The sequence below is a fragment of the Glycine max genome, chromosome 7, assembly GCF_000004515.6.
Source record: "Glycine max cultivar Williams 82 chromosome 7, Glycine_max_v4.0, whole genome shotgun sequence".
NCBI classification, from domain to species: Eukaryota; Viridiplantae; Streptophyta; class Magnoliopsida; order Fabales; family Fabaceae; genus Glycine; species Glycine max.
The window spans coordinates 18,277,019-18,301,716 of record NC_038243.2 but is presented as its reverse complement, the minus strand read 5'-3'; the positions used below and the strand labels follow the sequence as shown (position 1 = coordinate 18,301,716).

Sequence of the window (24,698 nt, the reverse complement as noted above, 5' to 3'; positions counted from 1 at the left end):
ACTTGCCATCACATTAGCGAAGAGAGAAAAGTTCCATTGGCCACCCTTAGCTTTCAAGGGTATGCCCTCTATTGGTGGATTTCCCTTGTTAGGGAACAAAGGATTCATGGGGATCCTCCAGTAGAGTATTGGAATGATCTTAAGAGTGACCTTAGGAAGAGGCACATTCCCTCCTACTCTGAAAGGGAGCTTATGGACAAGCTCCAAAGGCTTAGACAAGGGAGTATGAGTGTTGAAGAATATAGACAACAAATGAAACTACTCCTTTTAAGAGCTGGACTTAGGGAGGAGGAAAGAACAAACATAGCTAGGTTCCTTAGTGGGCTTAATATAGAAGTGAGGGACAAGGTTGAACTCCTTCCATATAGGGACCTAGATGAGCTAGTACAACTTTGTATAAGAGTGGAGCAACAACTTAAAAAAAAAGCCTTCTTCAAAATCTTATGGCTCTCACTCTTATCCAAGGAAGGACCAAGCCCATGGAATTTTGGGGGCTGCACCTTCAAAACCCAAGGAAGATAAGGGTAAGACCATAGAGAAATAAACCCCTAAGACTAGTTCCCAAGAAAGGACTAGCAACATTAAATGCTTCAAATGTCTTGGGAGAGGTCACATTGCCTCTCAATGCCCCACAAAGAAAACCATGATCATGAGGGGTCAAGACATTTATAGTAGTCAAGAGGAGACTACTTCTTGCCCTTCCTCTAGTGGAAGTGAAGATGAAGTAAGGGGTGAAGAGTCTAGTGAGGAAGTCTATCCCCATGAAGAAGGTGACCTCTTAATGGTTAGAAGGCTCCTTGGAGGGCAATCTTGTGATCTATCTCAATCCCAAAGAGAGAACATCTTTCATACAAGGTGTAAAATTTTAGATAAAACTTGTTCTCTCATTGTGGATAGTGGATCTTGTTGCAATTGTTGTAGCACAAGATTAGTTTCCAAGTTGAACCTTATTATCATTCCCCACCCAAAACCTTATAAACTTCAATGGCTCAATGAGCAAGGGGAAATCATAGTTAACCAACAAGTGAAGGTACCTTTCTCCATTGGGACATATAAGGATGAAGTTAATTATGATATAGTTCCCATGGAGGCAGGACATATTCTTTTAGGAAGGTCGTGGCAATTTGATAGGAAGATCATTTATAATGGCCTAACTAATGAGATTACCCTCACCCATCTTGACACTAAATTTGTGTTGCATCCTCAAACACCTTCACAGGTGGCCAAAGATCAACTAACTATGAAAGATAAGAGGGATGAGGAAGAAAAAGTAGAAAAACAAAAGAAAAAGAAGGATAGTAAGGCCTTGTCTTCAAAGGCCAAGGGGCAGGAAAAAGAGGGAAAGGATTCCTCCAAGAAGATTGTTAAGAAGGAAAATCATTTTGCAACAAAGGGTGATATTAAAAGAGCACTCCTTCTTAAACAATCTTTCTACCTTCTCCTATCAAGGGAAACATCCCTTAGCACTGTCACAATTCCTACATTTGAGACCTTATCCACAAAGGTCCAAGAACTTTTACATGAATTTGGTGATATATTTCCCAAAGAGATACCACTTGGGCTACCTCCTTTAAGGGGAATAGAACACCAAATAGATTTAGTCCCAGGAGCAAGCCTTCCTAATAGGCCAGCCTATAGGACAAACCTTTAGGAGACTAAGGAGATAGAGTCTCAGGTTAAAGAATTGTTGGAGAAAGGTTGGTTCCAAGAGAGCCTAAGCCCATGTGTTGTGCCAGTGTTGTTGGTGCCCAAAAAGGATGGTACGTGGAGAATGTGTACAGATTGTAGGGCCATCAACAACATCAATGTAAAGTATAGGCACCCCATTCCTAGACTTGATGATTTGCTTGATGAGTTGCATGGTGCCAATATCTTTTCAAAAATTGATCTTAAAAGTGATTATCACCAAATCAGGATGAAAAAGGGTGATGAGTGGAAAACTGCTTTCAAGACCAAGTTTGATTTGTATGAATGGCTAATGATGCCTTTTGGGCTCACTAATGCACCAAGCACCTTTATGAGGCCTATGCATCATGTCTTAAGGGATTTCGTAGGTAGATTTGTAGTTGTTTATTTTGATGATATTAGTGTACAGTAGGAGCCTAGATGATCACTTAGGACATCTCAGGCAAGTTCTTTCAGTCCTTAGGAAAAACACCTTTTATCCAAATATAGAGAATTGTACCTTTTGTGTAGATAATATAGTTTTCTTAGGTTTTGTAGTTAGTAGAAATGGGGTCCAAGTGGACCCTGAGAAAATCAAGGCCATCCAAGAATGGCCCACCCCAAAAAGTGTGGGAGATATTAGGAGCTTCCATGGGTTAGCAAGCTTCTATAGAATGTTCGTTCCTAATTTCTCTACAATTGCATCACCTCTCAATGAGTTGGTGAAGAAGAATGTGGCATTTACCTGGGGTGAAAAACAAGAGCAAGTTTTTGCTTTGCTCAAAGAAAAGCTTACTAAGGCACCTGTTCTAGTTGTTCCTGACCTTTCTAAAACTTTTGAGCTAGAATGTGATGCCTCTGGAGTGGGAGTTGGAGCTGTATTGTTACAAGGTGGGCACCCTATTGCTTATTTTAGTGAAAAACTTCATAGTGCCACCCTCAACTACCCCACCTATGATAAAGAGCTTTATGCCTTAATAACAGCCCTCCAAAGTTAGGAACATTACCTTGTTTCCAAGGAATTTGTCATTCATAGTGATCATCAATCACTTAAGTACATTATGTTGGATCGAGTGGCCTCAGAATAATTAAGAAGGGGGGGTTGAATTAATTATTCCTAAACCTTTACTAATTAAAAATTACTCTTCTAAGGCTTTTACTAAATTGTTAAGAGAATGAGGAGTAGAAGAGAAACTTAACAGAAAGTAAAAGCGGAAATTAAATGCACAGTGGAAAGTAAAAGAGTAGAGAAGAAGAAGACAAACACACAAGAGTTTTTATACTGGTTCGGCAACAACCCGTGCCTACATCCAGTCCCCTAGCGACCTGCGGTCCTTGAGATTTCTTTCAACCTTGTAAAAATCCTTTTACAAGCAAATATCCACAAGGGATGTACCCTCCCTTGTTCTCTTTGAACCTAGTGGATGTACCCTCCACTAGAACTGATCCACAAGAGATGTACCCTCTCTTGTTCTCAGTCAAACCCAAGTAGATGTACCCTCTACTTGTACCACAAAGGATGTACCCTCCAATGTGTTAAGACAAAGATCTCAGGCTGTTAAACCTTTGATACTTTGTGAATGGGGATACAAAAGAATTCTTAAGCGGTTAAACCTTTGAACACTTTTGTATTAGGGAAAGGGAAGAATCAAAAGAATTCTTAGACTGTGTCGTTTTGAATTCTTTGACAAGGGAGAAGGGAGACACAAAAGAATTCAGGCGGTTAGTCCTTCGTTCTTTTGGAAAAGGGAGAAGAGAGACACAAAAAGAATTCAGGCGGTTAGTCCTTGGCGAATTCTTTTCGGCAAAGGGAGAAGAGAATGAAGAGATGAATAGCACAAGTTTTCCAGGTTTAGAAAACCAAAAAACTTCAGAAAGCTTTTGGTACAAAGAAGAAGAAGAAGTTCAAAGAGATTCAAGGCTTGTAAAGGATTGATTGAATGAATGTAAAAAGTGTATTGAAAAGCAAATCAAAGCCTTGCTTTTATAGACTCTTCATGTCTGGCCAAGAGGACCATTTAGAAGAGTTATAACTTTTAGAAAAACTTAAAACCAATTTGAAAAAGTCAAAAACCTTTTGAAGAGTTACATCTTTTTTATTTTTTTCAGAAACAAACACTGGTAATTGATTACCAAATCAGTGTAATTGATTACACAAAGCTTTTGTGTGAAAGGATGTGACTCTTCACATTTGAATTTTAATTTCAACTTTCAAAGGCACTGGTAATCGATTACCAAAACATTGTAATCGATTACAGCTTTTTGAAATTAATTGGAACGTTGCAAATTCAATTTGAAAACTTTTTCAATCCATTTTGCTACTGGTAATCGATTACAACAATCTGGTAATCGATTACCAGAGAATAAAAACTCTTTGGTAAACATGTTTTGAGAAAAACCATGTGCTATTCAATTTTTGAGAAAAACCTTTTCATACTTATCTTGATTAAGCCTTCTCTTGATTCTTGAATCTTGAGTCTTGAATCTTGATCTTGATTCTTGAGGTCTTGAACCTTGAATCTTGATTCTTGACTTTAAACTTTCTTCTTGAGTCTTGAATTCTTCTTGATTCTTATCTTGAACTCTTGAATTGTTCTTGATTGATCTTTGATTCACTTGAGTTGTTCTTTGATTGATTTTTGAGCTTTTTGTCATCACCTTTGTCATCATCTTTTGTTATCATCATTGTTATCATCAAAACACCTTTGAATCACCTTTGATTCACCATGAAGCTTTGCTTCTACACATTAGAGGGAAAAGCAAGTTAAACAAGAGGCATGCAAAATGGGTAGAGAACCTAGAGCAATTTCCATATGTTATCAAATACAAAAAAGGAAAAACAAATGTGGTAGTTGATGCCCTCTCTAGGAGACACACATTGTTTTGCTCCCTAGAAGCTCAAATTTTAGGATTTGATAATATTAGGGACTTGTATGATTTAGATTGACATTTCTCTCTCATTTACGGTAGTTGTGGGAAAAGGCCCAAGATGGATTCTATTTGGCTGAGGGGTATTTGTTCAAAGAGGGAAAGCTTTGCATACCCTAAGGATCCATTAGGAAATTACTTGTGAAAGAGAGCCATGAGGGTGGGCTCATGGGCCACTTTGGGATAGACAAGACCCTTGTCTTACTCAAAGAAAAGTTTTATAGGCCCCATATGAAGAAAGATGTCCATAAGCATTGCACTAGGTGTGTGGCTTGTTTACAAGCCAAGTCTAGGGTGATGCCTCATGGGCTATACACACCCTTACCCATCCCCTTTGCACCTTGGGTAGACATTAGTATGGACTTTGTCCTTGGGCTTCCTAGAACCCAAAGAGGTGTAGACTCTATCTTTGTGGTGGTGGATAGGTTTAGTAGGATGGCACACTTTATACCATGCCACAAGGTGGATGATGCTTCCCACATCTCAAAACTCTTTCTTAGGGAAGTTGTGAGATTCCATGGTTTGCCTAGGACCATTGTGTCAGATAGAGATGCTAAGTTCCTTAGCCACTTCTGGAAAACCTTATGGGCTAAGCTAGGAACAAAACTTCTTTTCTCCATCTTAGGAAGGATAGATTCCCTACTAAAAGTAAATCCAAGCTTAGCCCTAGAGGGGATGGACCTTTTCAGGTTTTGGAGAGGATCAATAACAATGCCTATAGGTTGGTGTAGAAGCAAGCTTCATAATGAATCAAGATTGATTCAAGGAGTTTTGATGATAACAAAGATGATGACAAAAAGCTCAAAAGTCAAGATCACTTCATGATAACAAAGATGATGACATTCAAGAATGAGTTCAAGATTGAGTTCAAGATTAAGTCAAGAACACTTCAAGGATCAAGAGCAAATTTGATTTCAAGATTCAACGATTCAAGAATAATCAAGATCAAGATTCAAGACTCAAATATTCAAGAATCAAGAGAAGACTTAATCAAGATAAGTATTAAAAAGATTTTCAAAACATTGAGTAGCACAAGAAGTTTTTTACAAAATCATTACCGAAGAGTTTTACTCTCTGGTAATCGATTACCAGATTATAGTAATCGATTACCAATGGTTTTAAAACGTTAAGATTTTCAAAATTCAAAATGAAAAGTCACATCTGTTAATGTGTAATCGATTACACCTTTATGGTAATCGATTACCAGTGACTGTTTTCGAAAATTCATTTCCAAAAGTCACATTTCTTCAAGTGACTTGTTTCTGAAGATTCTTTCAAAAGTCATATCTTTTTAAGTGATTAGTTTTAAAGGAATTGCCAAGAGTTACAAGTTTTGACTTGAGTCATTAAGAAACTATAAATATGTGACCTTGGCATGAAACATTAAAAAAAAAAAAAAGAACAATCTCATTCAGATCTATCATCTCTTTCAATCATTCTATCTTTCAACATCTTCTTTCATTTCTTTTAGAACTTTCTTATTTCATCTTCTCTTCATCTTTCTAAAAGTTTTTGTTCAAAACTTTTTCTTCCAAGAAAAGTTCTTTGTTCAAAAACTTGTGTTATTCATCTTTTTCATTCCTTTCTCCCTTTGCCAAAAAGAATTCGCCAAGGACTAACCGCCTGAATTCTTTTTGTGTCTCTCTTCTCCCTTTTCCAAAAGAACAAAAGACTAACCGCCTGAATTCTTTTGTGTCTCCCTTCTCCCTTGTCAAAGAATTCAAAATGACACAGTCTGAGAATTCTTTTGATTCTTCCCTTTCCCTAAAACAAAAGATTTCAAAGGACTAACCGCCTGAGAATTCTTTTGTTTCCCCCTCACAAAGTTTCGAAGGACTAACCGCTTAAGAACTTTGTCTTAACACATTGGAGGGTACATCCTTTGTGGTACAAGTAGAGGGTACATCTACTTGGGTTGTTGACTGAGAACAAGAGAGGGTACATCTCTTGTGGATCAGTTCTAGTGGAGGGTACATCCACTAGGTTGTTCAAAAAAAACAAGGGAGGGTACATCCCTTATGGATCTTTGCTTGTAAAAGGATTTTTACAAGGTTGAAAAGAAATCTCAAGGATCGCAGGTCGCTTGGGGACTGGATGTAGGCACGGGTTGTTGTCTAACCAGTATAAAACTCTTGTGTGTTTGTCTCCTTCTTCCCCGCTCTTTTAATTTCCGTTGTGCACCTTAATTCTTGTTTTTACTTTTGGTTAAGTTTCTTTTCTATTCTTTATTTTCTTAACAACATAGTAAAAGCCTAAGAAGGGTAATTTTTAATTAGTAAAGGTCTAGTAATAATTAATTCAACCCCCCCTTCTTAATTATTCTGAGGCCACTTGATCCAGCAGTTGGACCTCCCAAAAGAGTATGGAGTCAGCACCACTTTTAACATTTCTGATTTAATTCCTTTTGCAGGTGGAGCTGATATTGAGGAGGAACTAACAGATTTGAGGTCAAATCCTCTTCAAGGGGAAGGGGATGATGCAATCCTCCCTAGGAAGGGACCAGTCACTAAAGCCAAGAGCAAGAGGCTCCAAGAGGATTGACTAGAGCTGCTGAAGAAGGCCCTAGGGTTCTCATGAACCTCAGGGTAGATTTCTGAGCCCATGGGCCAAGGTTGGGTCCAATTATCTTTGTACATATTAGACTAGGATGTCATTATATTTGGTCCTTTTATTTAAGGCTCCATAATGTAGGTAGGGTACCCTAGAAATATAGGATTTTTCAGCCCTTGTATTTTAGGGCACCTAGACAAGTTTTGTATTAGGGGTATTTTTGTAATTTCACATGCACTAAGTGAATATTTGATGTGTGTGGTTGAAAATAAATTTAATTGAATTGGTAGAAGCCCAATCCAATTAAATTTTAGAGGGAGAGGTGAGCATTTGCTTACTACACCTCATTGCCACATCATATAGTCACACTTTGTGCATATCCTTCAATACTTTACATGTCTCATGACACCTAAGTACACTTAGTGGAAAATCTTAGAATTGATCTTGGATTAGTGGGCTGAACCATAACTAAAATTCACTAATCATAATTAGTAAAATTTTGGCTCCAAAGTTTGGCTCCACAAATTCAATTTCAAATTCAAGTGAAATTTGAATTGAAATTCAAATTTCCCTCCAATTTTGTGTGACACTTAGGCTATAAATAGAGGTCATGTGTATGCATTTTTTTCAACTTTGATGATTTCAAAATTAAACTTCAGATTTCAGAGCTCTTTTAGAGCACAAAATTTCGTGCTCTTCTCTTCCTCTCCCTTCATTCATCTCCTTCTTCCTCCAAACTCTTATTCATGGCCTCCTATGGTGATGAGCTTCTTCTAGACTCATCTTCTCCTTGAAGTGGCGTCTCCTCTCTCTCTTCCTTCTCCAATCCGCTGTCATTCATCTTCCAAGAAGCAAAGGAATCCATTGATAAAGAAGATCCTAAGCCTACAAGCTCCAGTAGAGCTTACATCACCTTGCAAATATGCTTAAGTGCTCATTTACCCGTTCATCTAAATGCACACTTAACTAGTGGCTCACCCAACTATAAGCAAATTCTATAAATACCACTACAGCTAAAGACATTTGTAGCACTTTCAAATTTTCATCTCAATCTCTACCACAATGTGTCACCCAAATGTATATGTTTGTGTTTTCTACAACGGCCAAGTCTGCAACACTAATGAGGGCACCACCTTCGTTAGTAACAACACAAAAACTTTCATGGTCGACAAGGCCATAACCTTTACACAATAGCTTGAACTTGTTCACCAAAAACTAAACATTGAACCACAACAACATATTCAACATCTCCACTTTCGGTGCCCTATATTTGAGTCAAGACAACGTTATATGTACACATCTTTTATTCTGCGAGATGATGATGATGATGTTTGACAAATGTTCAACATTTTTTACAACAACCCATCACTAACATTTGTGGAGTTATTTGCCATAATTTGTGACAATAATAACCCACCAAGTAACCAACATGGCTCAACCTCTAATCTTGAGGACTTATCAAATGAATATGATACTTGTTGGGTCAAAAGCCATGATAGTGGTACTGACTCCTCTTCCGGACCCGAAGGAAGTAACATGTCTCCATCCCATGAAACAATATTCAAACGGGATTGGTAATCTAGGGATGATTCATGTCTTAGTTATTTTTGCTTAGAGGTTTTCACGTAATGTCTTATGTTCGTGTTCATTGATCACTTTACGTAATGAAATAAATTTTTTGTTTAAATTTAACTTAGCAATTTTTAGTTTACCCACTTCTACTGCAGTAGGTGGCATGGTAACATAACTGTCGAAATTTACAACACTTTGCAATTTACACTAGACTGTTTCAAAAAGTTAAATGTCTCACCAGCAAAATTGACATGAAATGGACAACTTAGAATCTCTTTTTTCACTCTAAAAATTATAATGGATGTCTGTTGCATTAATTACAAGGGAAAAATCACAATCCAAATTGACAACACTCTGCAATTTGCACACGTCTCTAAAAATTAAATGTATCACTAGCAAAACTGGCATGAAATGGACAACTCAGAATCTCTTTTTTCACTCTGAAAATTATAATGGACGTCTGTTGCATTAGTTACAAGGGAAAACTTACAGTCCAAATTGACAACACTCTATAATTTGCACACGTCTCTAAAAAGTTAAATGTCTCACCAGCAAAACTGACGTGAAATGAATAACTCAGAATCTCTTTTCTTACTTTGAAAATTATAATGGACATCTGCTGCATCAATTATCAGGGAAAAAGAAACATTGGATTCCAGAGAAGCCTTTAGCAAGAACACGATTCTAACCTTATGAGATTCCAATACACATCAACGGGGAAAAATGTTCATACAACTATAAATAACACAAAACACCCTCAATACAAACGCACAATTTCACACAGCATACCTTCATAAACCAAATTCAATCTTATTACTATGTCATTTTTGGGAGAAACAAGCAGCCGACCATTGCTAACTCGAGATTAGCCTTCATTTTTCCAAATAGATCAATCACTCACAACCAAACTGGTGTTTATTTTCAAAGTCTCACCCCAACACCAATGGGAGTTCCTAATGACTGTTCTTTTGATACACTCGAGAGTATAATGCACAACACCCTTCAGCTAACCAATGATCAATTAGTGGATGAAATCTACTACCGATAATCATTCATAGATGTAGGTCAACAATATTTTTTTCAATCTCTACAATTGAAAAATGATGATGATGTTTACACAATGTTAATGTGCAATGAGCAATACTCGTGTGTTGGCCCTATAGAATTATTATGTACCATCAATAAAACACCAGATGGTATACTCAACCTGCTTCAATCCACTATCACTCCTACTCATGATGCAATTATGTATTACCACGGGAAGTGGAACATATCATGTCAAGGTGGGTTTTTGGGTTACTCCTTCACTGGAACAAATCCAATAAGATTTGACATTCCTTTGGGATGTAGCATGGACAAACTCAAAGATTTAATCAAGCAAGTTGCACCTATGGGGTTTCTCCCTTATGGAATTCTCGAATCACAATTGGTCAGACAATTGTTCTTTCGACAACGAAGTCATGCAAAGTATTCAGCAAATTTAATTGAATATAAAAGACAAAGACGTGCTAAAGGTGTTAGTACAATCCAACTATTGGAAACGATTCTGCCCAATAGAAATTTTAGCTATTTTTAACAAACCAATAACCGAAATAGAAGAAAACATATCTCCTGCACAACATATTTCACATTATCATTAGTTTTGTCATATTTGCATTGCAATTTTATTTTTTAATATGTTTCTTTATTCTCGACTATCATCTCAGTTACCACACTTTTAAATTTTATGTCTATTGTATAAGAAAGATGTATGAATTATTTTTTCACTGTGTTTTTTAATTTGTTTTAATACTACTAACTAATTTTCTCATTTTTTAATTAACGAATATAACAAAACAAAAACATCAATGACACATAAATTTAATTAAAAAAATACATACATCGTAACTAAAAAATTATACTATAATTTTCTCCAATTTTTACATTTTCTTTATCTGTATATATCTCTTAAAAAATTCAAAAAATTATTTTCATAAAAAGTTATTTTTAAAACCAATTAAAGATATATTTATATAATATAATATTTATATTATTTTAATAATTTAAATTTAAAAAAAAAATCAATGTACGGAAGTTGGGGTGGCCAAACCCAACTTCCTTAGATTTGCATTAAAGTGGTGCAGTTTGAGAAATTTTTGAAAAAGTTGTGTATTTTAGGAAAATATCAAATTAAAAAGGTATAGATATGGAAAAAAAATGGCATTCTCTAACCTTATGATTTGTATAATCATCTCATACCTTTTACTCTCTGTAAATGATATATCAAAACAAGCAGGCCTTATTCCCACTTTTGCTTTAAAATAAAATCTTGGAGTCTCTAGTTTTAAAAAAGATTTCCAACGGAACAGAAAATTCCAAAAACACAAAAAGGTCTATATTGTTTAAAGACTTTTCCAGACAGCATAAACCAACTTGTGAATATTATAACTCCTTTCTTTTTAAGTGTTTGTTAAATCTGAGTAATTTTGAGTCTATTTTCATTTGCAATAAGAATCAACTCAATTCAACAACCACATGTTATCTCTAAAAACTAGCATGTTCAAATACAAATAAAAAAAAAGGACAAATTCATTCATGCATCTTCAACTTATGTCATATAGCAAGCTAGCTACTTCTCGATTTCTTGGTATAGAAAAAACGTGCTTAAAAATAACATGATTAGGAAGAAAGACCTTACTAAAATAGTCACCAGCTAAAGACTACTATTTTTTATATAGGCAAAAATGATATCATTAATAGGTACTAAACTTGACCGCAGGTGTGTCAAAGTTTAGAAACAATGGGTACAAATAATGAATTGTTTGTATATATACATGCCAACCCGAAAACCAAAAGTATAACCTTCAATGTGAACCCTCTACCCCACACATATATGTACTAATAATAAAAGGAATAAGAATATGAAATTAATTAAAAGTTTTTAAAATATATTTAAATAAAAACATTTCAAAAAGGTAAAAGACTCACATTCACTTTTCTAACATCATAATAGAATATGTTCAAATAAATAATAAAATCATCTTGGCTCAAAACAAGGCCGTCCAAGACTTCATGCAATCAATATAGAAACATATGTCCCAATGTCACATCCTATCAGAGCATTGTGTTCTAGCGTCCTCTAACATAAGGTTTTCCATAGTCATTCACCTAATCATCTGCTCCCACGAACACAAAGTTTGAGATTATCACAGGATCCAAATACAAACAACACACAGGGAGTGAGTTATCACATTCCTAACTAATAGAGAGAAACGTGGAAACATAGATATACATATCATATAAATGAAATACAACTTACTTAAATACAGCTCATGTCATTCCACAACTTGTCGTGTAACATCACATCTCAACATAACATGTCTCATTCATTTTCACATCATTCACGTACTCAATGGTCAAACACTATCACTCAACCAATCAATATCAATCAATACACAAGTGTTATGTAACAAATATATTAAGACTCAATCATATATGCAATGTGGTACCATGTTAGTGAAAAACCTCGTCGGATACCCATGAGTACATGACAAGACAAACCACACACTAGTAAGTCAGGTCACTCTTACCAGGTAAAATCACAGGAAGACCAGTCAGGGTCACTCTATTTTGCGATAATGTTCCAACCATGTGGAATCGACACAGGCTTAAAGGAACACTTAAATCGGATGTATTTACCCCAAGGCCTAGACTCCAAAAAGTCTGTCAGGGCCTCTCCCTCCTGATTTAGGTCCAACCCATAAAACAGTTTAGCACACAGACTCTATCTATGAATTGTACAAAACATATGACTCCTCAATTATTCTCAAAATAATTTTATCTCATCATGCTTGTGATTAAACTCGTCGGGTCCCCACAGTGGTTCCCATCACAATATTCGTCGTACATTAACTCGTCGTCCTTAAAGGGTTTTATAGTCGTGTGATTGTACGATTCATAGCTCACAACTCAATGCACACAACACCTCAATGGACATATATATTACAAGTCAATACATATTCAATTTATCACATACACTCAGTCTCAATCACAATGGTATAATCCCAAAGTAACATGTTATCCCAAAGTAATACACATAACTACTCAATTGTTTTCAAAATCATTTTAACTCGTCATGCCTCAAAGTGATTCAATTCGTCGGGTTCGCACAGTGGATTCCATCACAATACTCGTCGCACAAAAACTCGTTGCCCTTAAAGAATTTTACAATTGTGTGATTGCACAGTTCATAGCTCATAACTCAGTACATACAACATCTCAATACACATGTAACTCACAATTCATCACAGGTTCAATTTGTTACTTACTCACAAATTGAATCACAATTTCATAATATCAATATAATAATATATCATGTCAATCTAGCAAATCTTGTCCAAAGTATAAACAATTTAAACAAAAATGCTTCTCACAACATGGGGAGTAAAACCCCTCAAATAATTTCACACAATCATATAGGAAGAATTTTAATATAATAAACATACCAAAATAAACCTCAATTTGGTTCTCTAACGATCCTTACACATGTTCATTCTAACCCCAATTGCGATAAACTTATCCCTTACCTCTAAGCGGGCTCACATATGTATTCTGGCAGTGATAGCGGCATCTCTAGTAGTTCCCTGAAATTTCTCAAACTTTTCATCTGCTTGCTCTGTTAGGGTTTCCAAGCGTTCGAGAGAAGAAGGGATTGGAACCTCTAGTTCACTGTCTACGTGTGATGATAATTTCTCCCTCCACAAACATTACGTGGCAAATTCCAATGATGGAGATGTGCGGAAATGCATTTCGAACCTGGTGTCCAAATTTCACGACAATCCAATGGTTAACGATTATGAGATCATAATTTTACCGAGATAGGTTTGAGTGTCTGCGGGAAAAACAAAAAGCTATGTGCGAGGGACATTCCCCTCACCAAAGACTTATTTCAAATTCCTCAACGGTGAGTATGTGCGAAAATATGTTTCAAACATGGTGCTCAAATTTCCCAACGATCCAATGGTTAATGAGTCTAGGATAGTCGTTTTACTTAGACAGGTTTGGGTGTATGCGAGAGAAATAGACGGGTTTGGAGAAGGAAGGGAAAACGAAATTGAGAGGAAAAAAAAGCATAAAGACGTCGGTTTGAAAACTGACCTAATATGTCTCTATTTTCCTATCAAATAAATAAATAAAATATTCTTTTTATTTTCCTTTAAACCATTATTTTAATTAATAAAATTATTTCTTCTTATTTATTTAATTATAAAAACCTCATTATTTTTTTAAAAAATTATTTATTTTTAAATAAAAATTATTTTTAATTTATTTTACGAAAAATGAGATGTTATAACCTTCAAACACCCGTACATATATACTTTACAAAAAATTAAACATTGATAAAATTAGTGCTTTACATCAATAACTAAAAACATTTATAATGTGCTTCAAAGTGGCTTATTCTGCTTTACAAAAAATATTATATAGGTTTGCAAATTATTAAGGGAAAACAAATTGGCTCATTCCAATTTAAAAATACGAATAACAGTATAGTGCAGTACAGTTCCAATACTTGTACAAACATGTATAGTCAATTGAACTTCTCAATTCTCAACAGTAATTGAGTTCTATGCTGGATGGAAAGGAGCTGAAGAGGATCCGTGTGCTGTAGTTAAAATTTAATATTCTTCCATGGAATCTTAGGTGCATGTGGAACAAGATCATATCACATGCAGTTTTAAGGGTCATAGAATAAATAAGAATATAAACCATCATTAGTATCTGAAAGTATAACGTGATATTTGTCTTGAAATAAATAAAAAAATAAGTAACTTTCTCGTGTTTACTGTTGATTCATTTAATTAGTCTTGAAATTAAAAAAAATATAAAAAATTCAAAATAAGTTTCTCTTGTTTACAGTACAGTTGTTTCGTTTAAGTCTTTAAACTTAATCATTTTCTGTCATTTTGATTCTAAGTATATGTTAATATTATTACTTAGGTCGTATTTTTTTATTAATTTTGGACCAATGTAATTGAAAAATTATATTTTCAGGAACTTATTTGAAATTTTCTGATTTTTTTATTAACATGACAGCGCTATATACTTTAGGAGACTAAAATAGTTGTTTACTCGATAAATAAAGTAGCGTTGACCAAAGAAGCATAAACATTGTAGAATTTGATTGTCAGAAAACAGAACACAGCACAAAGCAGAAACAATGCGTTTGATGTTGAAAGTATTTGCAGTCATAAAATTAGTATTGGTGATAGTGCACCCTAGTGCTCATGCATTGAGCAGAGATGAGTTCCCTCCTGACTTTGTGTTTGGTGCATCAAGTTCAGCTTACCAGGTTCTTCTCTCTTTCTCTTTCTCTCTCTCTCACACACACACACGCACACACACACACTTTTGTTTCTGATTCTGATTAAGTCTTAATCCATATATATTATATGTATAATGGAAATGGGGTGATGTGAAAGGTTGAAGGAGCAGCAAATGAGGATGGCAGGAAGCCAAGCATATGGGATACTTTTGCCCATGCTGGAAATGGTACTATCCTGTAGTCAACTTTATAATAATATTTCATTTTTTTGTATCTAGTTTTTTTTAAGGGTTTAATTAATGTTATTATTTTGTTAAAAGAATTATTGATTTCCAAAATATATATTCAGGGAATATGTATGAAGGTGATGGAGATGTTGCATGTGATCAATATCACAAATATAAGGTCTGTGATTGTGACACTATTGTGGTATATATAAATGCATGCACACAAGATGCATCTGATATACCATTGGCTTTAAATTGGATGTTGTTCCCCTAAAAAGACTTTGCAGTTTGTTCTGAGCAAATGTCAGACCTTGATTTCCTGCAGGAAGATGTTCAGCTCATGGTCAACATGGGCTTAGAGGCCTATAGATTTTCCATATCATGGTCAAGGCTTATTCCAGGTGAGATCACCAAAATGTTGTTAGGGAGATTCTTAAATAAATGTCAAAAATAATTTCAAAATTTATATGTATTAGACATACACACTTGGTTTGATTTAGGCACAATGAATCTCTTACTCCAATTGAACATAGTTGCCCAGATCAAACTGTTATTTTCATGCTGTTCTGACTATGTTGTTGCCTTGTATTACCAGATGGAAGAGGACAAGTGAATCAAAAGGGGGTACAGTATTACAACAACCTCATCAATGAACTCATAAGCCATGGTTCTTGTGAAAATTAATAAAGTTTGATTAACACCTACGAGAGGTTCTTCCAAGTTAGATGCTGACATATTTTTATTTTTGTTGTTTCCTCATCTTGTAGGAATTCAACCACATGTTACATTACATCATTGGGACCTACCACAAACACTTGAAGATGAATATGGAGGATGGGTTAGTCGAAGAATTGTGTATGGTTCCCGAACTTCGAATCTCTAATTGTCCTACCTAGATAAAGATCATGCCAAATACATCTGGAATAAAATTGAAAATAATGTTTAACTATTGTAGTATTTTATTAGCATATTTATATATGTATGCTTGTAGGAGAGACTTCACAACATATGCGGATGTGTGCTTTAGAGAATTTGGTGACAGAGTTCAGTATTGGACTACGGCGAATGAAGCCAATATATTTGCAATGGAAGGCTATGATCTAGGAGAGTTTGCACCTAATCGGTGTTCTCCCTCTGTAGCTAACTGTTCTAGAGGAAATTCCTCAACTGAGCCATATTTGGTAGCACATCATATGTTGTTAGCACATGCTTCAGCTGCTAGGTTGTATAGGAAGAAATATCAGGTATAAATTATCTAACAGATGCACCACACTACTATGTCATTCATTAGGCCTTCTTTTCGCATTTTGAACAATAATCAGGCAGGAATAAGATAGCATTAAAGGTGATCATCATGATGATGTCATTTTGAAATGGCAATAATAATCATTTAATTTATTAAGAAAACAATTTTTTTTGGGTGCAGGCCATGCAGCATGGCTTAATTGGGTTTAATCTTCTGCTTTTTGGTCTTCTTCCACGAACAAATTCTACTGAAGATGTAAGGGCCACTGAAAGGTTCCAAGATTTCACTATGGGGTGGTACGTAACAATCTAGTCATGGTATCTCTTTCTAATGCTTGTTGACTTAACAAATTTGCATCTTGGGATTGCAAAGGATCAACCAACTGTTGAAAAACTAAATACATTTTTAAGTTAAGAAACAAGATTTTTATACCTCCAAGTGTCCCTTCATATAAGAGTCCTTTAAGATTAAAGCATGACAATGTTAGGATATAGAACGTGGTTATGCCTTTTTTTTATGGAAGGATATGGTAGAAATGTATGATAGAAATGATGGGAGTAGGAAGAAGATGAGTTTTCAGAAAATTGACACCTTAACTTGAATTGTGCTTATTAGCTTCTTGACTTACATTACATGGTTTGCTACAACTTATGCCTTTACATAGGTTATATAGGTGATTTCTACACACTTCTATACTACTTAGTCCTAGAGTCTTCTAGACTCATCTATCATCTACCATCCATCTCTATAATATTCTAGGTGCTTCTATGACTTTAGATAATAAGATATTTTTCTACATCCATCAAGAAATTTCTACACATTACAACATCTCTATAGGTGTAGAACTCTCTAGATAATGGACCACCAATTATACATCTACACTTTTCTAGATTAATCTTCAACACTCCCCCTTAATCTAGAAAAGTCTTGAACTCCAAGCATGTCTCTGAATTTGATGAACATCTCTGTTGCAATTGGCTTGGTGAAGATGCATGCTAATTATTCTTCAGTCTTGCAGAACTCCATTTTGATTTCTCCACGTTCCACGAGCTCTCTGATGAAGTGGTTTCTAATCTCAATGTGCTTTGTACAGCTATGGAATACTGGATTCTTAGTCATTGCAATAGCTGACATATTATCACAATGAATAACTGTTGGAGTCTTGGAGTCTTGTTGTAGGTCTTGCAGAATTTTTCTGAGTCATGTCGCTTCACACGCAGCACTTGTTGTAGCCATGTATTCTACTTTTGTTGATGATAGAGCAATTGTCGTTTGCTTCTTTGATGCCCATGATATTGCTTTGTTGCCTAGAAGAAACACATATCCACTTGTGCTTTTTCTATCATCTGTGCTTCCTGCCCAGTCGCTATCTATATAACCTGTCAAGTTAAAGTCTCTATCTACCTCGTACAAAATGCCAAAATCCTTTGTGCCTTTGACATATTTTAGGATTCTCTTGGCTGCTGCAAAGTGTGCTTTGCTTGGGTTACTCATGAATCTAGACACGATGCTAACTGCATGTACGATGTCTGGCCTTGAGTTGGTTAAGTAGATTAGCGAACCGACTAGGCTTCTATAAACTGTTGCATCAACTTTGTTTTGCCCATCATCTTTTGAAAGCTTCTCGTTCATCGCCGTAGGTGTGGCAAGTGGTTTGCAATCTTGCATGTTGAACTTCTTCAGTAAGTCATCCGCATATCTTTCTTGCAAGATAAATATTTGTCCAGGTCTTTGCTTGACTTGCATGTCGAGAAAATATCTCATGAGTCCAAGATCGATCATTTCATACTCTTGCATCATAGCCTTTTTGAATTCTTCCATCATCTGTGAGTTGTTGCCGGTGTAGATTAAATCATCTATGTATAGGCACAAAATCAAGAAATGATTACCTTGCATCTTCACATATAGTGACGGCTCACTTGGACTTTTGAGGAATCTATGCTTGACGAGGTATTTGTCTATTTTGTCGTTCCATGCTCGGGGAGCTTGTCTGAGACCATAAAGTGCCTTTTTCAAGCGATATACTTTGTCTTCTTCTCCTTGAACTTTGTATCCTTGTGGTTGCTCCACGTAGACTTCTTCTTCAATCTCTCCATTCAAGAAAGCTGATTTTACATCTAGCTGGTAGACTTGTAGCTTCAATTGTGCAGTTAAGGCTAGTACAGTTCTGATTGTTTCCATGCGCACAACGGGAGCAAATGTCTCGTTGAAATCAACTCCTGCCAGTTGTGAATAGCCTTTAGCGACAAGTCGTGCTTTGTGTTTCTGGATTGTTCCATCCTCATTATATTTAATTTTGTAAACCCATTTCAGGTCAATGATCTCCTTGTCTTCTGGTTTTTGCATGAGCTCCCATGTATGATTTTTCTCTATCATTTTGATTTCCTCGTCCATGGCTTTTCTCCAAACTTCTTATTTCGATGCTTCCTCAAACTTTTGAGGTTCACAGGCAAAAAATCCAACATTTGCGTACTTTGGATTCGGTTTGTGTGGCTTTCCTGATCTTCGAAGTTGTTGTTGTGAGACTTTTTCTACTTCTTCTTGCTGGTGTTGTTGGTCATGTTGTGTTGGTGATGGTGGCAGTGCGCACGGGCTTGGATTGGTTACTTCTTGCATCTCATTGACTTCAGTACTCCATTGCCAGCTTGCTCCTTCATCAAAGATGACATCTCTTGAAATGATCAACTGCTTTGAATAATCAGTAACCTTTAGATTGGTCACTATAGCTGACAAAGATGCACTTTTCTCCCTTTTCATCGAGCTTTTCTCGGTTCTCCTTTGGAATGTGCGAATAAGCAACACATCCAAAAACTTTAAAATGATCAACTGTTGGTTTTCTGTTGAACCATGCTTCATATGGCGTCATATTTAAGACTGCTTTAGTTGGAGAACGGTTGAGGATGTATACTGTTGTGCTAACAACTTCTTCCCATAGATTCTCTGGCAGGTTCTTGTGATGTAGCATCGATCGAGCCATTTCCACAATGGTTCTATTTTTCCTTTTAGCGACACCATTATGTTGTGGAGTGTGACGAACAGTCAGCTCCTTCTTGATGCCATGATCATAGCAAAAATTGATGAATATGTGCCCATTGAATTCTTCCCTGCAATCTGTTCTCAAGATTTTGAGGGAATGCCCACTTTGCTTTTCCACTAGGGCCTTGAACTCCTTGAAGCAAGAGAATGCATCGGATTTTTGTTGGATGAAGTACACCCACATCATTCGAGTGTAGTCATCAACGAAGAGGAGAAAATATCTTCTTCCACCAAAGCTGGGGGTACTTGATGGTCCCCAGATATCAACATGCACCAATGGAAGTGGAGCTTTAGCTCTCCAAGATGTTTTTGGAAATGGAAACCTGTGCATCTTGCCATAAATGAAGCCTTCACAAACTTTAAGGTTAGATGAAATTAAAGGAAGTTCAACCACCATATTTTTTTTGTTTTAATAATTTGAGGCCATTAAAGTTTAGATGACCATACCTCAAGTGCCACAGCATGGACTCATCCATATTCTCACATTTCAATGCATTGTTTTGCCCAAATGGCATAAATAGAGGAAATACTTTATTAGGAGCCATTTTGATAGAAATAATTTGGCCCTTTCTTTTATCAATGATATTACATTTATCATCATCAAAGATGACTTTATAATTTTTATGAATAAGTTAACCAACACTTAGAAGATTTTGAGTAAGACCTGGCACATAAAAAACATCATGGATATATTTTTGGCTACCATTTTGAGTTTTAACAGCAATGGTGTTTTTTCCTTCAACTGTTTGAACATTTCCATCACCAAGTGTAACTATGGATTTTATTGTCTCATCTAGTTGCACAAAGCAACTTTTGTTTTTTGTCATGTGGTTTGAACAACCACTATCAACATACCATACATCCCTTGATTCTTGAGAAGATAAAGCGGAGTACAAAGTATGATCAAGGGATTCTTTATTTTCTAGAAAATTTGCTTCTTCTTTTTGTCGGTAAAAATAATCTTTTTCGTAGTGTAGGTGCCTTTTGCACTTTTTGCATTTGTACCGACAATCATTTGTATCCTGATTATTTTTCTTGCATAATTTGCAATAGGAGCTTGAAGCATTATTACTCCATTGCTTTCCGCTCCTTTTACCACGATTAGTAAATGCTCCTCCTCTTTTTTGAGGAAATTTATCGTGGTTATTTTTCTTATCTCCATCATTTTTAGAGATATTAATTTTAGATTGGAATGTTTGCTCTAGTGGCTGCTCAAATCTTTTCATTCTAGCTTCATGAGCTTCTAAAGAGCCCATTAATTCTACTAGAGTGAGTTTAGATAAATCTTTTAATTCTTCTATGGCAGCCACAATATGATCATTTTACGGGAAGACTTCTTAATATTTTTAGTATTATTTTCTTTTCTTCAATCGTGTCCCCATAACTTCTAATTTGATTGAAGATATTAGAGACACGAGAGAAGAAAGATTGTATAGATTCATCTTCCCGCATTATTAATGTATCAAAATCCTTCCACAAAGATTGAAGTTTAATAGAAATTACCTTGTCTGTGTCTTTAAATTCATTTTTCAGATTCTCCCACGCCTCCTTTGCATTTTTTGCTTGCATGATTCTTGGAAAGATCTCTCTACTAACTCCTTGTTGGATGAATAGCAGAGCCTTAGCATCATGTTGCTTGTTTTGCTTGTACTCCTTTTGCTTTGTTGTTGTCCACGTAGCCAATTCTTCTTGGCTTTCTGGGATTGGATAGTCATTCTCTATAACATCCCACAAGTCTTGTGAGATGAATAGAGTTTTCATTTGGATGCCCCAATAATCATATGCTTCCCCATTAAATATGACAACTAAGGTTTGGTTATAGTTGAAGGTTGGTGGGCTAGGTGATGTAGCAAAGGCCATAGGATCAACACTGCTCTCTGATGATAATGTTAGGATATGGGACGTGGTTATGCCTTTTTTTTATGGAAGGATATGGTAGAAATGTATGATAGAAATGATGGGAGTAGGAAGAGGATGAGTTTTCAAAAAATTGACACCTTAACTTGAATTGTGCTTATTAGCTTCTTGACTTATATTGCATGGTTTGTTACAACTTATGCCTTTATATAGGTGATTTCTACACATTTCTATACTACTTAGTCCTAGAGTCTTCTAGACTCATCTATCATCTACCATTCATCTCTATAATGTTTTAGATGCTTCTATGACTTTAGATAATAAGATATTTTTCTACATTCATCAAGAAATTTCTACACACTACAACATCTCCATAGGTGTAGAACTCTCTAGATAATGGACCACCAATCATATATCTACACTTTTTTAGATTAATCTTCAACCGACAATACACACATCACTTTACCTTGCAAGTCCTTTAAGATTAATTTTTGTTTATGACCTCAAGTGCTCTACATCGTTAGGCTCACCGCATCCGAGGTATTGTCCTCCGGAACAAAGATGTTTACAAACTGCCCATGGCCTCAATTATGAAACAAGTAAAATGTCATAGCTTTCGATTATACATTAGTTGCTACAGTAAACTTTTGTCTATGATTTGTTATTGCAGGTTTATGAATCCCTTTATATTTGGAGGTTACCCTGATATAATGAAAAAGAAAGCTGGATCAAGGCTTCCTTTCTTCACTCAAAAGGAATCAAATCTGGTCAAGGGCTCAATTGATTTCCTGGGAATAAACTTTTACTACTCACTTATTGTTAAGAACAGTCCTAGCCGCCTGCAGAAGGAGAATAGAGATTACATAGCAGATATATCGGTGGAAATTGATAGTATATCATAAGCTGTTTCCCTGACCTATTTTTATTGCATAACCAATTCTATATCAAGGCTTAACAAGTTACTTATATATAAATGTTTCTTTATTGTGTGAGGTCTTATCCTTATCTTTATGAATTAAGATACCTCTTGTGAATGGAATTAGACTTATTTACATCCTATTTTATTTTTTCAGCAACTGAGCCTTTTTTTTTGTTAAATGATTAAATTTTCAAATTCTTTGGGACAGAAAACCTAATTCTCAATCACCCATTGTGACATTTGATATAACTTTTTTATAAAGCTTCTGTGGCTCCACTGACACACCCTGATGGAATTTCTTCTGGGTGCAATCTTTTCTCAAACATAAATATAAATTTATTATTTTATCCTGTCATTGCTAAGGACTTGTTTAATTGCTAATTAGTAAAATCCAGTAGGTGAAATCAGTCTGTGGTGTCATCCACCTTCCTCTAATTTTGTGGAACTGAAACAGCTAATTAAATGTTCTTTCTGGTTGTAGGATTTTTTCCAAATGGCACATCTACAGATGAGGTAACATAGCAGGAACATGGTGCCAATCCTCTCTATGTATTTATTTACTCTTTTAAAGATGGAGCATCAATAATTTCCGCTAACCTGCTGGTTGGTTTAGGTTCCAATTACTCCCAAGATTTTCCTAGCGGCGTTAGATTCACTAAAGAATTCTTATGGAGACATTCCAATTTACATACACGAAAACGGTATGTCGATTTTCCAATTCATAACATCTTTGTATCTACCTTCGAATCATCATTCCAAAGTTCCATGTTTCTTTTTTTCAACATATTTACCTGGCCTATTATCTGGTTGTATGCTAAGTCATTTTAGCTTTGCAGGCCAACAAACACCTCACAATTCTTCATTAGATGACTGGCCGAGGGTGAAATACTTGCATGAATACATAGGAAGCTTGGCTGATGGACTAAGGTACTTCTACTCTGATTTTCATTTTCATGTGATAAAGTTGAAAAATTATTGTAAAAGTTAACAAATTTATTATATAGGATGATTTTTGCTTGGATGACAGTGAAAAATTAATTTGCACTATTAGTGCATTGTTTATTTTCTCTTATTTAAAATGATTGTCAATTGTTTCATGAAAGCTGATTATTGTTTATTCTTATCCTTTATTTTTTATACATCGACAGGAGTGGATTAAATGTAAAAGGTTATTTTGTATGGTCCTTCTTGGATGTACTCGAGTTGCTAACTGGATATGAATCAAGTTTTGGCCTATATTACGTAGATATGAATGATCCGAGCTTAAGGAGGATACCTAAGGTTTCTGCTGAATGGTATTCAAATTTTCTGAAAAGGAAGCCTATTGACCCAAAGATCTCCAAGGAAATTGAGAAAAATGCAAATGTGCTTTCACAATACCTCACTGCATAACGCTACAAAAAGTAATCAGGACAAGTTAAAATTCAGGACTTTCTTTTTTTTTTTTTTTTCGGGGGTTGTCAACAATTTGCAACTTTTTGGTACCACGGGAATGAATAAGAGAGCATTGGTTTATGATGTCAAAATCATATGAAACTCTTAGATTTTGAACAATGTAACTTCCTATCATACTATAGAAACATAGTTGTGGAGTATTTCATGATTGAAAATGAGACTACTTGTGGCACTTGCACACACGGGTGACGGGTCCCATACGTGGGTGGAAGAGAATTTATCTTTATATTTTTTCAAAAAAAGTTTAGATTTGTAGAAGACATATTATAAGATAAGAAAAACTGTCAATCTCTTTATGCTTCAGAAATGTAAAAAAGAAACAAGAATAAATCATGTATAATACAAGTCTTATTTAACGAGGATTTAGATTGAAATTTACATGATGCTCACAAACAGTGGGTGCTTGAGAAGGTACTTTTTAAATAGTTATCTAGACAAAAAATAAAATAAATATAATTTGAAAGTAAAAAAGAAAAAAAATTAAATTATAAGGATTAAAAAAGTATTTAAGTTTTTTTATTTATACTTCATTTTATTTCACCATTAAATTATTATTTTTTAAGAATATATTAACTTTTTTCATAAACAATCGCTTCTTACATAAGAAACGCGACTAAGCTTAATTAATTCACTCTGCAATAAACTTAAACAAATCTATTTATTAACGGGACATCGCTTGAAAGAAAAAAAAGACATTCACCAATTTCGTTAAATTCTAACAGCGATTATAACAGGGAAGGGAACATGGAACATTCCATAGGTTGAATTAGACATCACTGCTATCATATAGTCCTATCCTTTTCCTAATGCCAAAATTATTTAAACTATACATGAAACTACCAAAACAATTAAAATAAAGAAAATATGTGTCATATATATTAAAATTCTAGCATAGTTGTCAAGTATAATTGTTCTGGTATGTTAATTTTTCATTTCGTG

The 24,698-nt window shown here is 35.2% G+C and overlaps 1 protein-coding gene across 1 annotated transcript; it reads left to right on the top strand.

The window, feature by feature from the left end:
* Window positions 1–14,836: 14,836 nt before the first annotated feature.
* LOC100781407 (beta-glucosidase 11) lies at window positions 14,837–23,899 on the top strand. Its single transcript, XM_003530241.5, has 13 exons — window positions 14,837–15,046; window positions 15,177–15,246; window positions 15,369–15,424; window positions 15,572–15,647; window positions 15,842–15,913; window positions 16,014–16,101; window positions 16,238–16,490; window positions 16,673–16,788; window positions 22,056–22,276; window positions 22,786–22,817; window positions 22,918–23,005; window positions 23,141–23,231; window positions 23,453–23,899. The coding sequence occupies exons 1-13, from the start codon at window positions 14,915–14,917 to the stop codon at window positions 23,694–23,696; spliced, it is 1,539 nt and encodes a 512-aa protein (XP_003530289.2). The 5' UTR covers window positions 14,837–14,914; the 3' UTR covers window positions 23,697–23,899.
* The last annotated feature ends 799 nt before the right edge of the window (window positions 23,900–24,698 follow it).

Bases quoted from the DNA above. Each gene is read 5' to 3' on its own strand.
- LOC100781407 (XM_003530241.5), top strand. From the start codon at position 14,915: ATGCGTTTGATGTTGAAAGTATTTGCAGTCATAAAATTAGTATTGGTG. The intron at 22,818-22,917 runs GTAACATAGCAG...TGGTTGGTTTAG, and splicing joins ATGGCACATCTACAGATGAG to GTTCCAATTACTCCCAAGAT. The intron at 23,232-23,452 runs GTACTTCTACTC...ATACATCGACAG, and splicing joins AGCTTGGCTGATGGACTAAG to GAGTGGATTAAATGTAAAAG.